The sequence below is a fragment of the Rhincodon typus genome, chromosome 20 (genome assembly GCF_021869965.1).
Source record: "Rhincodon typus isolate 14 chromosome 20, sRhiTyp1.1, whole genome shotgun sequence".
Taxonomy (NCBI): domain Eukaryota; kingdom Metazoa; phylum Chordata; class Chondrichthyes; order Orectolobiformes; family Rhincodontidae; genus Rhincodon; species Rhincodon typus.
The window spans coordinates 19,673,530-19,688,471 of NC_063351.1; the positions used below are offsets into that span (position 1 = coordinate 19,673,530).

Here is a 14,942-nt window from a genome sequence, read left to right on the forward strand (position 1 = left end):
CCCCTCCCCCTTTTCTGATGAAGGGTCTAGGCCCGAAACGTCAGCCTCTCTGCTCCTATGATGCTGCTTGGCCTGCTGTGTTCATCCAGCCCTGCACCTTGTTGTCTCTGGAAACAATTGCCCAGTTAAGTATAGTTGCATTAGATCACTACTTAAATCAGTTTCATATTGATAGATTTTTCCCAAATTTCCCCCTATTTCGTCTAGGTTTTCACTTCAACATTACATGGTGCCAAATGGTGGGACATATACCATAGCTATAAAAGACAGAGCAAGGATTAGAAAATTAATTTATACTGATGCCACAATATCGGAATCAAAACAGATTGCAGTTAAGGTGACTAAAGCACAATGAGTTTAGCAGACGAAGATAATGAGAAGAATTTAAAGATTATTACAAGACTGGGACATTCACAAGTTAAACTCTGATTTCAGCAAGACTGTTTATTAAATTTGCCGCAGAGATTAATTTTAAATATTCTCCAAGGTCACAAACATTTTACTTTCGAATGTGAACGGTGGGAAAGCATCAACTTTGCATCTAAGAACGTAAACCTCCATTGTAGCTGCAGGAGGAGGGCAAAAGCTTAGAAAGTGGGAAACCACCATTTTGATTGGCGGAAAAGACAGGATAATCCACAGTAAGCAGTACAGAGATGCAGTATTGATAGAAGGCAGAATTTAAACCCACTTTGTTCCTTGTATTTTTATACTGCTATATTGATGTTGCTACACTTTTGTTATTTTAAGTAGGCCAATAAATAAGTCGTATGATTTAGTAATGTAATTTATGTATGTTTTGTGACATGAAATTATATTTCTTCTCTTCTGCAGATCGCAGATAATACAGACAACTGATTGGCTACATTGTATGGTTTTCCCATTTGCCAAAATATATTACTGTACATAATAGACAGAGCAAGGACTAGAAAATTACTTTATACTGAAGAGTCATCCAGACTTAAAACATTAGCTTGCTATCTCTCCATTGATGCTGTCTGACCCGCTGTGATCTCCAGAATTTGTTGCTTTCAGTACAAATTCCAGCATCTACAGTAATTTCTTCCACATTGTTCTGCCATTCTCACATTCTGATCACTTAATCTGAAGCATCAACATCCTTTCTCCCCCAGCACTCTACGCCCCACCTCCCTCCAACTGTTGCATAAATGCACTCCCCTGCGCGCTTCACTTCAGCTCTGATGAAGAGTCATCAAGACTCGAAATGTGAGCTTGCATTCTCTCCGTGGATGCCGCCTGACTCATCGTGATCGCCAGCATTTTTTGTTTTCAGTACTGTCTAGAAGCAGTTCATACAAAGTGCTTCCTAGTATACACCACTCACTGATTAGTTATTAACAGCTGAAAGAGGTGTGATTTGGGTAAAACTCTGCATCAGGTCTGCTTTTGATCATAGCTTTATTTTCCACAATTATTTCTGCTGTTAGCTGTTAGATAGAATCCCTACAGTGTGGAAACAGGCCCTTTGGCCCAACAAGTCCACACTGACCCTTGGAGCATCCCACCCAGACCCATCCCCCTATAACCCACACACCCCTGAACACTATGGGCAATTTAGCATGGCCAATCCACCTAGCCTGCACATCTTCGGACTGTGGGAGGAAACCAGAGCACCTGGAGGAAGCCCACGCAGACACAGGGAGAATGTGCAAACTCTGCACAGACAGTCACCCGAGGCTGGAATAGAACCAGGGTCCCTGTGAGGCTACAGTGCTAACCACTGAGCCACCATGCCACCCCATTTTTTTGAAAAGAATAAACAACAATCAATTTCTGCTTTTCTAAATAAGACTAAAATAGATTTAAGAATCGATAATGTAAATTAACCATCTAGCCTAATAATTATTGATTGTAATTTTGCAAGTTTCTCTTAATTGTGTCACATTATTAATGCTTCAGTGTGATTGTTGCCATGAACAACCAAAGAATCATGCAACTGTATGAATCTCAGAGTATACTGCAGGTTATAAATACAGATAGCTTGTAGCTGTTAAAAAGAAGTCTTATTTGGGGTTCAGTCATTTGTTAAAGACTGCTCCAGTTTCCTCAAGCTGTTTCATGGCATTCCTTGAATATTATTTCTTAAATTACATGTATTTTCAATTTAGTAGTTAATTCCTGAATTGACTTATAGTTTTCAACTGTGATTTTAACACATTACTCAATGTGTTGCTGGTTTCCAACACTTTATGCCGCATGAGAGAATGAAGTAATACATCGGAAAATTGGAAGTGCGAGAGACAAGAGATTTGTTTAGTTGTCTGCTACCATTGTGGTATTGTAACATGACAGGAATATAGCATGTGAAATGGGGCTGTGGACAGTTTGATCTTGTTGAGACGACACCAGAGCAAGACCACTTCAACTCTTTGAAATTATTTAAATGATTGGATTCAGACTCCTGGCAGGAATCACTGAAATGGTGAGAGTGGGATTTCAGATAGCGCGTTACCACTCCTTTCAACTCTAAGGAATAACACCTGGTATAATGCAAGACTGTGGAGGGAGATGAACAGGGAGCAGTTAGAATTGATGTAAGAGAGGTAATTTGGAGCGGGGAAGGAGCAATGTTCTTTTGCAAACTCAGAGGAACATCACTGCTCCCCTGGGCCCATGAGAATAGCTTCAATAAAATAAAAAAATGTTAAATTTACCAGTGCCGTGTCTGGTCATGACTCTGTCTATCACCAGGTTCAAATCAGACCTGGCAGTAAATTAAGTTAGTATGCAATATGCCAGATCTGCTGCTTAATGGTTAACTGTTACATTTACTAAATTAATGCTGAATTATTTCTTGGATAATTAAATATGTTATGCTTTCATTATTCCTGTTTCTCTGATTCAGAGATAAATGTTCTATGTGGGGAAAAATAAACTTGCACAAACAATACGTTTCATCAAAGGTTGAAATTTTAAAGGTGTGAGATTATTCTACATGGTAAAGCGATCACAGTTGTGTGTGAATTAAAATGCAATAATCTGTGTATCAACAGTAATGGAGTGGTTGCCTGCTCGTCAGATTATAAAGATTTGACCTCTGTTTGTGAAAAAGTCAACCTAGTTTTGTGGCTTATTAACGACTTGTTTAAGAACAACGGAAGTGTTTCTAATAAAATTACTCCTGGTTAGCTTTGAATTAAAAATATGTTTGTGATGAGTGCTCAAGAGTGGGTGTTACAGCAGTGGAAGGTGTCAAACCTCTGACCTATTCCTTGACTAATTGGCAGTAAGAAGTCTATGTTTGCTTGCTTTTAGATTTATTTACAGAGTAAGACATTGCAAATAAGCAAACCCTAACTTTCCAACCAACCACCAGTGTTAATAAGTGTCTCTCTATACTGTTTAACTACAATCAAATATAAAGCACAGTAATTAACTGATAACAACCCCTATAAAGGGGAACTGTAATAAAAAGACTTTAATGGATACTTACAAAATTAAATTGACACTCCCAGGCACCTGCATTGCAGCCCCTGCCCAAGTGATTTTTCTGTTTTTACAATTCAAATGTGTTTGTCCTTGGGTTTATGTTGCACAGATCCACAGCAAGACATCTGTGGCTGCATCAACACTGCAACGTGCACGTATAAGTGAATTCGATACTTTCTAGCTTTAACTGCTACTGCAAAAGCTTAGCATTTTTGTGAGTGAAATTGACAGAAGTTGTTAAGCTATCCAGAAAATGAAGTACAAAACCACACCAAATCTAGCAGCAGCTGTTTTTTTTTCAAAATTAATTCTGTAAATTATTACAAAGCAACAGTTTTGCTTACAGTGCACAAGTATCCAATAGTGCCCTCCTACCTGTATATACTTAACTTTGATTTATGCAATCAACAGCCGGAGGAGGTGGATGCTTCGTGATATAAAACTCATAAAATCCCATTTAACTGAATCTGAAGTGACACAATCTATGTCTTCCTGTATTTTCAGCTTCTGGTTAAAATAATGGCCCTCAGTATGGCCTTATGTGTGACATTACTGGCAGAGGCCCTGGTCCTAGAACTGATGGACAATTTCAAACTTTACTGAAAATTTGTGAACCATCTGGCAGGAATAAAGGTGTGGGTGTGATAAGTGGAAGCTTATTCCTTATCTTGTACAGTAAAGGATGTGTAGAAACAGCATTATTTCCTTATGAGAAAGTGAAAGGCATTTTTGGGGTGCCTATGTCATGTATTAACAGGTTAAGGCCATCAGTATTGCTGTTTCTATATCTTCCTACATTGACGATGACTTCCCCAAGTAAACCATGGCTTCCCATGAGTGAAACCTGCATCTATATTTTCTGTGATTTTGTGATAGTCGAGCCAGGTCATTGATTGCAATAAATTATTTTCTGCAAAATACATGGGACACACATTACATCTCCTGTCTGTCCAGATAGTAGAAATGTTCAGACAAGCATGGTGATTCACTATGACCAGGGTTGTAGCTGGTGGGACGATCTCTAAAAATCTCATGCTACATGGGCATGTGATCAGCTATGTATTGGTTAGAAAAGCTGAACTGCTTGCAATATCAGCCTGAATCAAGAGAAGGCCTTTGACAAAGTATCACACACTCACATGATGGGTGTACTCTCCAAATGTAGTTTGTGGTGGCTATCTGCAATTGAATCCAACTGTGGTTCGTGAACATCATTACTACAGTTTCAATCAATATACGGGAATTAAAAAAACTTTCTGATCAAATCCAGAGTCTGGCAGGGCTGCCCTCTCTCTGCCATCTTGTTTGTGTGTTGTATATGGAACAGTTTGCTGAATCCACCTGGAAGAATTCGGACATAAGAGGGGTGGCTGTCCCAAGACACTCAGGTCAAAGCTTCCCAGTACATGGACAACATCACCATAGAATCCCTACAGTGTGGAAGCAGGCCATTTGGCACATTGAGTTCACACTCAGAAGAGCATCCCACTCAGACCCAACACCCTAACTATCCCCTTAACCCTGCATTTCCAACGGCTAATCCACCTGACCTGCACATCCCTGTACATTATGGGCAATTTAGCATGACCAATCCACCCAACCTGCACATCTTTGGACTGTGGGAGGAAACCAGAGCACCTGGACGAAACTGACACAGACACAGGGAGAATGTGCAAACTCCATCCAGAAGTTGCCTGAGGGTGGAATCGAACATGGGTCCTTGGCACTGTGAGTCAGCAGTGCTAACCACTGAGTCCCTGTGCCACCCATATTCTGCTCAAATCCACTGTCACATACTGTGAGCATCTGCAACCTGTTGAATTGGCCTTGGGAGCTGAGGGAAATTAAGACAATAAGGAGGTAACGTTCTTTGGAAACTGGTTGATCAATACTTTGTTCCTTCACTGACAGGTTAGATCACTTGAAGATACTGGGGATATAGTTCGGAGGGGCTAGGTTGTTCACTAAAAACAGGAAGGAGTAAGTAACAATAGTAAAATAAATGCCGGGCACGTGAAGCAATGCGCCTTGTAAGAGGGTAAGAACCTGGTCATCAGGTGTGATGTGTTCTCAGTGTTGCTGTATGTGGCAGGTCTCTGCTGCACCATGATAATCACTTCAATCATCTTTCACATTACTTTAAGGTAAAAAAAACTGTGTTCGCAGAGACATGATATACAAAGTCTGTAGATAAAAGGAGATTTTAAAAAAAACCCAACATTGCCCTCATCCTGATGACCACCTTTAAGTGCGATTACATCAAGCTGATGATCTTCAGTATATTAACATCATGTACCACCACTACGTGCTGAGGTTCTACCTGTCCCTGAACTTATGAAGGATGGATTTGGCCACTTTGCCCAGCAGTTGGAACATGGTGTACTGCGTGTTATTTGTGGTGGCGTTTATGCAGAAGACCACATGCCAATCAAACAGTGGTTAGCACATAACATCCTGTGGGAAAAGGAGGTAGTAGATCCAGTTGGATGTTATCCTCAGCAGACAATTAAAGTTAATTAGCAGAATGTCTATCACCAGGATATTCAACCAAACACCAGGACGTAGCTTCGCTAGTAATGAGAAAGGCCCTTCCTGTCAGATCTTTCCTAAATACCCCGAGTCTTATTCTCTCCACACATTCCCTCGAGGTGACAGTGTTGGGGAATAAACTGTTGACCATCTATGTGTGGAATGTCAAAGTTTCACACTCCTGCTGAAGCATAGCACTGCTCTCTTATTAGAGAGAGACGACTGACAGTTGGATAACCTGAGAGTCACCACACCTCAAGTAACGGGTGAGGTTGAGAAAGAGATTCCTTTATTGGTAACTTTAGCTAGTGCAGGAATTGAACACACACTGTTAGCATTACTCAGGATGGTAAACTAGCTATGTAGCCAACTGAGCTACCCAACACCTTCCCTTGTGGAATGTACTTTTGCAAGGAAGTTCTGGAAAGAAATGAAGTGCTTTTAAGTGAGGTTCATTCCAAGCAGCTTTATGACATGGACTCTGTACTCAATGGGCTGTTCTCAGGTTCGCGAATTGAGTCAAACATAAACTACACCTGGGGTTTAACAGCTCAGTGACAGACACTGTTTGATCTGCCCACATGTTGCTCGTATTTCATTGCAAAGAGTTGTCCTCAGCTGACTGTTGCAAATTAACATATTCCAAAGTGCAGATCTACATGCTCAGGGGTAGCTTGGGGCAGAGGCGCAGAAGCATGATGGGGTAGGCTTGCTGTCTAAGGCCTTTCAAACATAAAGCAATGAAGGTTTGGAATTTTTGAACCCATCAAGCTGTAGCTCATACAGAGAATGCACTTTACAAACATGAAAAGTGTTGAAATTGTATTAAGGAACCTCAGGGTAGAGTATGATGCACTTTCTGTAATTCTCAATTTAACATATTTGCCCTTGGGCTCTATGCCTAACGTGAAATGTATTTTGTAAATGTTAAGATTGTGACAATAAAGTTCAAACACCTCTGTGCAGGCAAGTTTAATTACAAACTCTGTAATAATCATGTCAAAATGCTTTGTAGCATAATTTTAAAACATTAATCAATAACGTATATTTTAGGAGCCATAGAGTATTCCCATTGCGTATGCATTGCATAAACCCCTGAAGATAGTTTCATGAATGATTCTATGCACAGTCTGTTGAAAATGATTGGTGCAATTTAGTATGCCTGCTGACATATAGTAACTGGTGATTATAGAATTATCGAATTGCTGTGGCACAAAAGGAGGCCATTTGGCCTATCATGTCTGCACTGATCATCTGAATGACCATTATGATTTGGTACCAATCTCCTGCCTTTTATCTGTGCCCCTGCGCATTGTTCCTATTCAAATAATCATCTAATGCCCTCTTAAATACTCAGATCGAATCTGCTTCCAATATAGTATCAGGCAGTGCATTTCCACACTCAAAGAATTCAGTGTGAAATGTTCGTTTTGCGTATCGTATTTGCTTCTTTTGCAAATCACTTTAACACTATGCCCCTTGTTATCAATCCATTTTCAAGTGGGGTATAATGTGGCATTTCTTGAATTTTACTTAATTTCAATTTGCATATTGGGAAAGCAGCAAGGAGGCTGCTGAATGTATTCATAAGTTACAATGTATCCAAATTCCTATGTTTACTACTGCTAGCTCAGTGATGCATCCCTATTTTGAAACTTGCTTGTAATTTACAGATTTATAATTAACCTTCATTTGGAAGGAGTTATTTTCATGGGGCGTGATTTTTTTCCAACCAGGGTTGGTAACCTGACCAGGAATAATTCCCATGTCCCTACCCCATGTCACATCTTTGTTGCTCATGGGATAGTTTCTTAATAATGCGAGTGCCATAATTGGTTAGCTAATGAGCTTAGTGTGCGTGGAACTGCTTGCTGAGCATAATCCTCAAGGGTAGGTAGCAGTCATGATGGGGCCTACCATTACGATGTAGAATAAAAGAGGGTGAATATCAAAGGGCCAGCAGCCTCAAAGTTCAGCGAAGTGGACAAGTGTCTAACTGCAAAGGTATTGTGCTTGGTCTGTGGAAGATTTAGTAGATCTGAATGCATAGCTGTGAATAATTTTCAGTTACTAGGCTTAAAAACCTTTTTGCTGCACTGTAAACCTCATGGTTTCTGAGATTGACAGTAGATCATTCAGAAAGTCAAGCTGCACCAGAGGTCAACTATGTGCTCCGTGCTAATCAGCCATTGTGCACATGATGTTCCCAGTGCATGGCAGGATAAAGCTACAATGAGGATTGTGCAGATCAAAGAGAGGAACAATGTCACTTTCAGTAACATTTATGTAAGTTCTCATTCTGTTCCCTTGAAGAAGCCTGTTAAACTGTAAATACCTTAAATAAAGTTTTTCAAAGGGTACGAACCAACGTTGATTAAAACAGAAAATCCTGGAGAAACTCAACAGGTATGACAGTACTTGTGAAGAGAGAAGCAGAGTTAACTTTTTGACGCTGGGACTTCAATCCTAAAGAAAAAAGTGTCATAACAGATTTGAAATGTTAACTCTGTTTCTCTCTCCACAGATGCTGCCAGACCTGCTGATTTTCTCCAGCACTTGTGTTTGTTTCAGATTATCAGCATCCAAACTATTTTGAGATAAATTAACCCTAATTGATTGTCAGTTTTAGCAATATGAAGTGATGATAGATAGTCAACAGCAATGGATGAACATGAGCTGTCAGAAAGTTGCAGCCTCAAATGGATGAGAGGTGTTGGGGTGTAGAGATGGGCTGGCTAACCCAACTGTTTAAGCTTTTCCAGGAGGTTTCTCTTCTTTGTAGTGAGGAGGTAAGTAAATAAATTTTAGCAAATGAAAGCTATTACTGGCTCAAATTTCCTGTTGAAACTGAGAGTCCAATTACATTTTTTGATACATTGAACAAGTGCCTGACTGGAATGTATGGTTCCTTCAGCCCATAACTTCCTGGCTAATAAAATAAATGTTTCTTGTCAGATACCTCTCAAGTACATGAAGGTGCGAGCAATCAGCTCAAAATGAGATTGCTGCAGCATTATCATCTGATTAAAAAATCTTTTTGCAAGTGATGAATGGTGGACCGATAGGATTTGTTTTAACTGACCACAACTTTGTCCAGTGTTGTTCAGTTATTGTTTAAAGCATTCACTGCAAAGAGCCAAAAAGAAATCTTGCATTTGACATCTCCAAGAAGCTGCAGAGACCTTTGGTGTTTAATTACTGTTTTTCAGGCATTCAAACTGGGTCATGGCTGGGAATTCAGAGACTAGCCACCTCTACTATTAGTGTGGTTGTGCCAAACTATTGGCATTTGAAGGCCAAATACTTCTGATCTTACCAATATCGCAGCTGTAAAATAGCAACTATTTCATATTACACATATAAAGTGCTCATAATTCTAAATATTTAATATTAATATATTATCAACTATATTACATCCAATACATTATATTGACTATATCTATGACTGTAAAATAATCAATAAAAAGTTTAAGATTAGGAGTTAATCGAGGGAACAAAGTAAATACTCTTTACGGATGGGATGCCTGTTTACTTTCTGGCTGTTGTGAGACATGGCAAAAACTGCTTCTTGAAATGGTAGCAAATGGAAAGCACACTACCTGAATTTATCTGCTTTGACAAATGAACTGGGCGGTAATTTTTTTGAAACATTTACTAGATTCAAATCAGACTTGAAACAGGATAACTTTTCCAAAGTGCTTCAAATGCTTTTCGTTGCACTGTTGTTGTTGCCTGTATTGATCAGCTGGTGTCATTTAACTTAATAATTGCCATTAATTGTGTCCAAAACACACCACTTTTGGCTGTCACTTCGTGTGAAAGACAACCATTTTCGTAGATCACCATGCAGGTGGGAGGGCATTCATAAGCTATAACTTTATGCAGATACCGCTGGGATCATGGTAAACACTGTGCAATTAATAATTACATAACGTTCTGTCTTGATCACTAATGTGGATAAATAATTGGATTTCTCTTGGGCAGCATAAGAAAATATTCTGTATTAAAGCCATTTGGTCATTCATTGTTGCTGCTTTCAAATATGTATAATTTATAGCAATCTGAACTCCAAGCAAGTACATAGTCAGATAGAAAAATGAATAACTACAAGTGAAACCTCTTAGACTGATGCTCTGATAATCCGTGGTCCAATAACAACTGAACAAAATTCTTACAGTTCAACCTTGAACATAAGACACAGTCAATACAAATGAAGGAATGTTGCAGCTGTACAAAACTCTGGTACGGCCGCACTTGGAGTATTGTGTACAGTTCTGGTCACCGCATTATAGGAAGGATGTGGAAGCATTGGAAAGGGTGCAGAGGAGATTTACCAGGATGTTGCCTGGTATGGAGGGAAGGTCTTATGAGGAAAGGCTGAGGGACTTGAGGCTGTTTTCCTTAGAGAGAAGAAGGTTAAGAAGTGACTTAATAGAGACATACAAGATGATCAGAGGATTAGATAGGGTGGACAGTGGGAGCCTTTTTCTTCGGATGGTGATGACTAGCACGAGGGGACATAGCTTTAAATTGAGGGGTGATAGATATAGGACAGATGTCAGAGGTAGTTTCTTTACTCAGAGAGTAGTAAGGGCATGGAATGCCCTGCCTGCAAATGTAGTAGACTCGCCAACTTAAAGGGCATTTAAATGGTCATTGGATAAACATATGGATGATAATGGAATAATTTAGGTTAGATGGGCTTCAGATTGGTTTCACAGGTCGGCGCAACATCGAGGGCCGAAGGACCTGTACTGCGCTGTAATGTTCTATGTTCTATGTTCTATGATGAGGTTCAGATGTGTAGCAAGTTGCCAAGATAGCCAACATTTATACCAGCCAATGTAACTGGCTGTCTGCTATGGATCAAACATTATGCTCCCCTGTCATCTCCAGGGCCTTCCAGCTCTGGCTCTGCCTGAAGGCAAATCTCTGGTATATCCTGTCTTGGTTCTTTCTCTGGCATTTTGGGCCCTTTTATCCTGCATTCATTAAGGAAGAGAAAATAAAGTTTCCATTGATGCTGAGAACCCCTTACTGTTGGATTGCCCCTTGGTCTGATGAAGTGTCAGACTACCAGCTGTCTGTCCAGTCCTCATGCTCTCTAAATCTGCAGAAGTTTCACAAGAGGTGCAGATTTGGGTGATAGACATGTGCAGCCAACACAACTATGGAAGCTGGTGAGTGAGAACACTTTATGCTTCAATAGCCCTTTAACATTCCTACTTTTCTCGTTGATCTTTCATCTTGACAGTGTGAAACTTAAACCCAGCCCTGCAGTCTGGACACTAAACACATTCCCTTGGGTGGAACCCATGACCACTTACATTGGCAGCAACCTCCATCCAGACCGTGCTGGTCACTCATGATCACCATTTGCTGTGATCAGCTGACATTGAAATCTCTCTCATTCCTAAATGGCCTGGAATTAGTTTTGTATAGTAAGGTTCCAAGCTCTCACTAAAGCATGGGCGCAATGTATTATGTAGATCATTATCTGATACAGCTAAATTCTTTGATGACACAGACTGAACTTTTACAAGGTTGCTTCTACCTGCACTATGAAAAGTTTTCTGTTACGATCTGCACACACAGTCCTTCCTACATGTGGAAGTTTAGCTTGTAAACACATCTATATGCCCTTCGAAATGCAGTTCCTTCTAGTGCATGGAGATCACATGAGGTGGGTCTCCCAATCTCAGAGTTGCTCCTAGGGGCAAGATTGGATCACCCGTATTCTTGAGCTTGCCACTACAGTATTTTGTTCAGATGCCTACATCGATCACAACAATCCCAACAACTACAACTTTCAGGCCCGTGGACTCATTGACGTAGGACAAAATCTAGTCTCTGTGCAGTGTGCTCCATTGAAAAGAAACATAGAAATACCCACAGTGTGTAGGATTTGTAGTATATTTATGTCTTTGAGAAGTAATAAGAAATGAGATGGCAATACATTGATAGTACAAATAGCAAATAAGCTGCAGTTTACTTGCAGATTTTAAGACAACAAAACTTAGTACAATATTGGGTACAATTAAGTAGTTACTACAATAGGATGAAGGAATAATTTTAGCATTTTAAATATAGCAGGAGAGAGAGAGATACACAATGCATCTTTTACTAATTGTACACAGAGATTAAATTTTGTCCTATGTCAGTGAGTCTGCGGGCCTGAAAGTTGTTGTAGTTGGGATTGTGGTGATCAACATAGGCATCTCTGAAATCCCTTGGGCTGCTTCAGCTTATGGATGCAACCTCATGGCTGTCTGATAGTTCCTGTGGTTATCATCTAATTACATTATTGAATGCACTATGCCAGCAAGCACAATGCAGATGTTCAGGAAATGTAAAATGAGGCGGTAGAAGGAACTAATACCATCAATCAGTTACAGTAATACCTGCTCTACTACAATTTGAGTGCCTCACTGGCATCAGCTCAATTCGAATACATGAAGCACTTCGAATATTTATCCTACAATTGTTAAGTGTGCTGAGATGGTATGGCATATACATGCATTATGTATTATACATTGCATATTTATTAACTCTTCCAGTACCAGTGATGACAATTCCCCATTCTAACTGACATGTGTAAGGCCCCAGTAGCACAGGAGAGATCTGCGTTGAGAGAAATCTGATCTTCACATATGACAATAAGCACTTCATAAATGTGTCTTTATTAACACACAAATATTTTTTCTTTTGCAGTGACTTTTGACCATTTTCAAATACTACGTGCAATTGGAAAAGGGAGCTTTGGCAAGGTATTTATGCTGCAAGTTGCACATTAGTTTAATTATGTGTATGCCACAATTTTAATCAACATTTTCTAATTTTTAAGATAGATTCGTTCTGTTGAACAATTTATTGAGCATGTGCTCTTTGGAATCAATTGTGTAGAGAATTATGAACAATATAGCTTCATGTTTAAGCTCATAAACAGCTATAGGAGTGGAAGAAGAAACTGGTTGTTATACTATGTTGCTAATGGTTATCATTATTTTATGACACCAAGTGAGTGTTATTTTATATGTTAAACATGAAATATTAATTCCCTAGCTGTGAGGTCAGAAAAATATATATTTAACATTGTTTCAATGTTTAACATATTGTACATCATAGTGACAGTGAAAGTTCAAAGACAAGTACACTCCAGTTAATGGAACATGCAATTTAATTCAGTTTAGACCATGATTTCTGTAGGAAAGGTGTGGTTTGTGCATTTCCAATATCATGTTGGAAGATATAAGTGCTCCTATCTAGTTTAACACTAAGATTTATGTATAGTTACCTCTAAATTTAACACTTGTATTGGGTGATGATTATTTTTGAGAATTAGATAAAATGGAGCTATTACAATTATAGAAGATGCTTTATGTAACCCTCCTTTACTTAATCGTAAAGAGTTGAACAGACTTCACAAGTTTTACAAGTTTTCAGTTGGAGATGGGTTATTGAAATGACTCCACAGAGGCTAGTATCCCATCTCAAAGTCACCCTTCATTAACACGTGGAGAGTCCTTGATACTCATCCAGCTCCCCCCCGAGCCAGCTGTCAGAGTGAACAGAATGTTTGTCAATCCTGTTTATATCTGTCAGCCAGGGCTTCCTGATTGGATCAGATTAACAGCCCCAATCAGGGAGCTCATATTCTGTGAGGTCCAAGTGGCTGACCTCACATCAATCACTACAATAATAAGTTCAATTTTGGTGTATTTTTGAATCATTGTTCCTGCTGGCAAATATAGATACATACACATTAAACGATGGTAATGAAAGAAAATGATTGGACAATGTGGACAATAGGGATTCCATTCATGGCCTATTCTATATGGCAGTTGTGAGAAAATATAACTTTTCTAATAACAGTTCAAGTTTGGAATGAAATAAAACAAAAGATTTTTGTTCAATATGGCATGTGACACTCTAAGTTGCCTTACCACACCACAGAATAAAAGACCAGCCTTAATATAGGGCCTTTCACAGCAGATGGACTAAAATGCATTACGTCAATGATGTATTTGTGAAACAAAAACAAAGTTGCTGGAAAAGCTCAGCAGGTCTGGCAACATCTGTGGAGGAGAAAACAGAGTTAACGTTTCAGGTCCGGTGACCCTTCTTCAGAACTGATGGTGGCTGGGAAAACGTCAGTTTATATGCAGAAAATAGGGAGGTGGGTGGGGTAGGGAGTAAACGATAGGATAGAGCCCAAAGAGAGAGAAAGACAGTTGGACAGACAGAGGAGTTGCCAACGATCAGGCTGGGAGGGTGAATGGTTGTTAATGGGGACTGTTAGTGACTAACAACAGGGGGTGTGTAGTGGCAGGCTATGTGGTAACAAGGCCTGGTGTGTGGGGTGGGGGTGCTGGGACATGGGAGAGTTTAGGCCCTAAAATTATTGAACTCAATATTGAGTCTGGAGGGCTGTAGGGTCCCCAAGTGGAAAATGAGATGTTGTTCCTCCAGCTTGTGCTGGGCTTCACTGGAACACTGTAGCAAGCCGGAGACAGAGATGTTGGCCGGGGAGCAAGGTGGTGCATTGAAATGGCAGGCAACAGGTAGTTCAGGGTCTTTTTTGCAAGCAGAACGTAGATGTTCTGCGAAGTGGTCACCAAGTCTATGCTTCGTTTCCCAATGTAGAGGAGACCACATTGTGAGCAGCGAATGCAGTAGACTAGATTCTTGGAAGTGCAGGTGAAGTGTTGCTTCACCTGGAAGGTATGTTTGGGCCCTTGGATATTGGGGAGGGAGGAGGTAAATGGGCAGGTGTTGCACCTTCACCGGTTACAGGGGAAGTGCCGTAGGGCTGTGGGGAGGTGTTGGGGGTGAAGGAAGTATGGACCAGGGTGTCCCGGAGGGAACGGTCCCTGCGGAAGGCGGACAAGGGAGGGGTGGGGAATATGTGTCTGGTGTTGGCATCTTGCTGGAGGTGGCGGAAATGGCGTCCGATGATCTTCTGG

General features: G+C 40.1%; 1 protein-coding gene across 1 annotated transcript in view; it reads left to right on the forward strand.

Moving 5' to 3' along the window:
* Positions 1–14,942, forward strand: part of LOC109917659 (serine/threonine-protein kinase 32C) — a 279,630-nt gene that overhangs the window by 108,781 nt on the left and 155,907 nt on the right. The window contains exon 2 of the mRNA XM_048608927.1: positions 12,691–12,746. Within this exon, the coding sequence (XP_048464884.1) occupies positions 12,691–12,746 (56 nt within the window). The remainder of the gene's footprint in view (positions 1–12,690; positions 12,747–14,942) is intronic.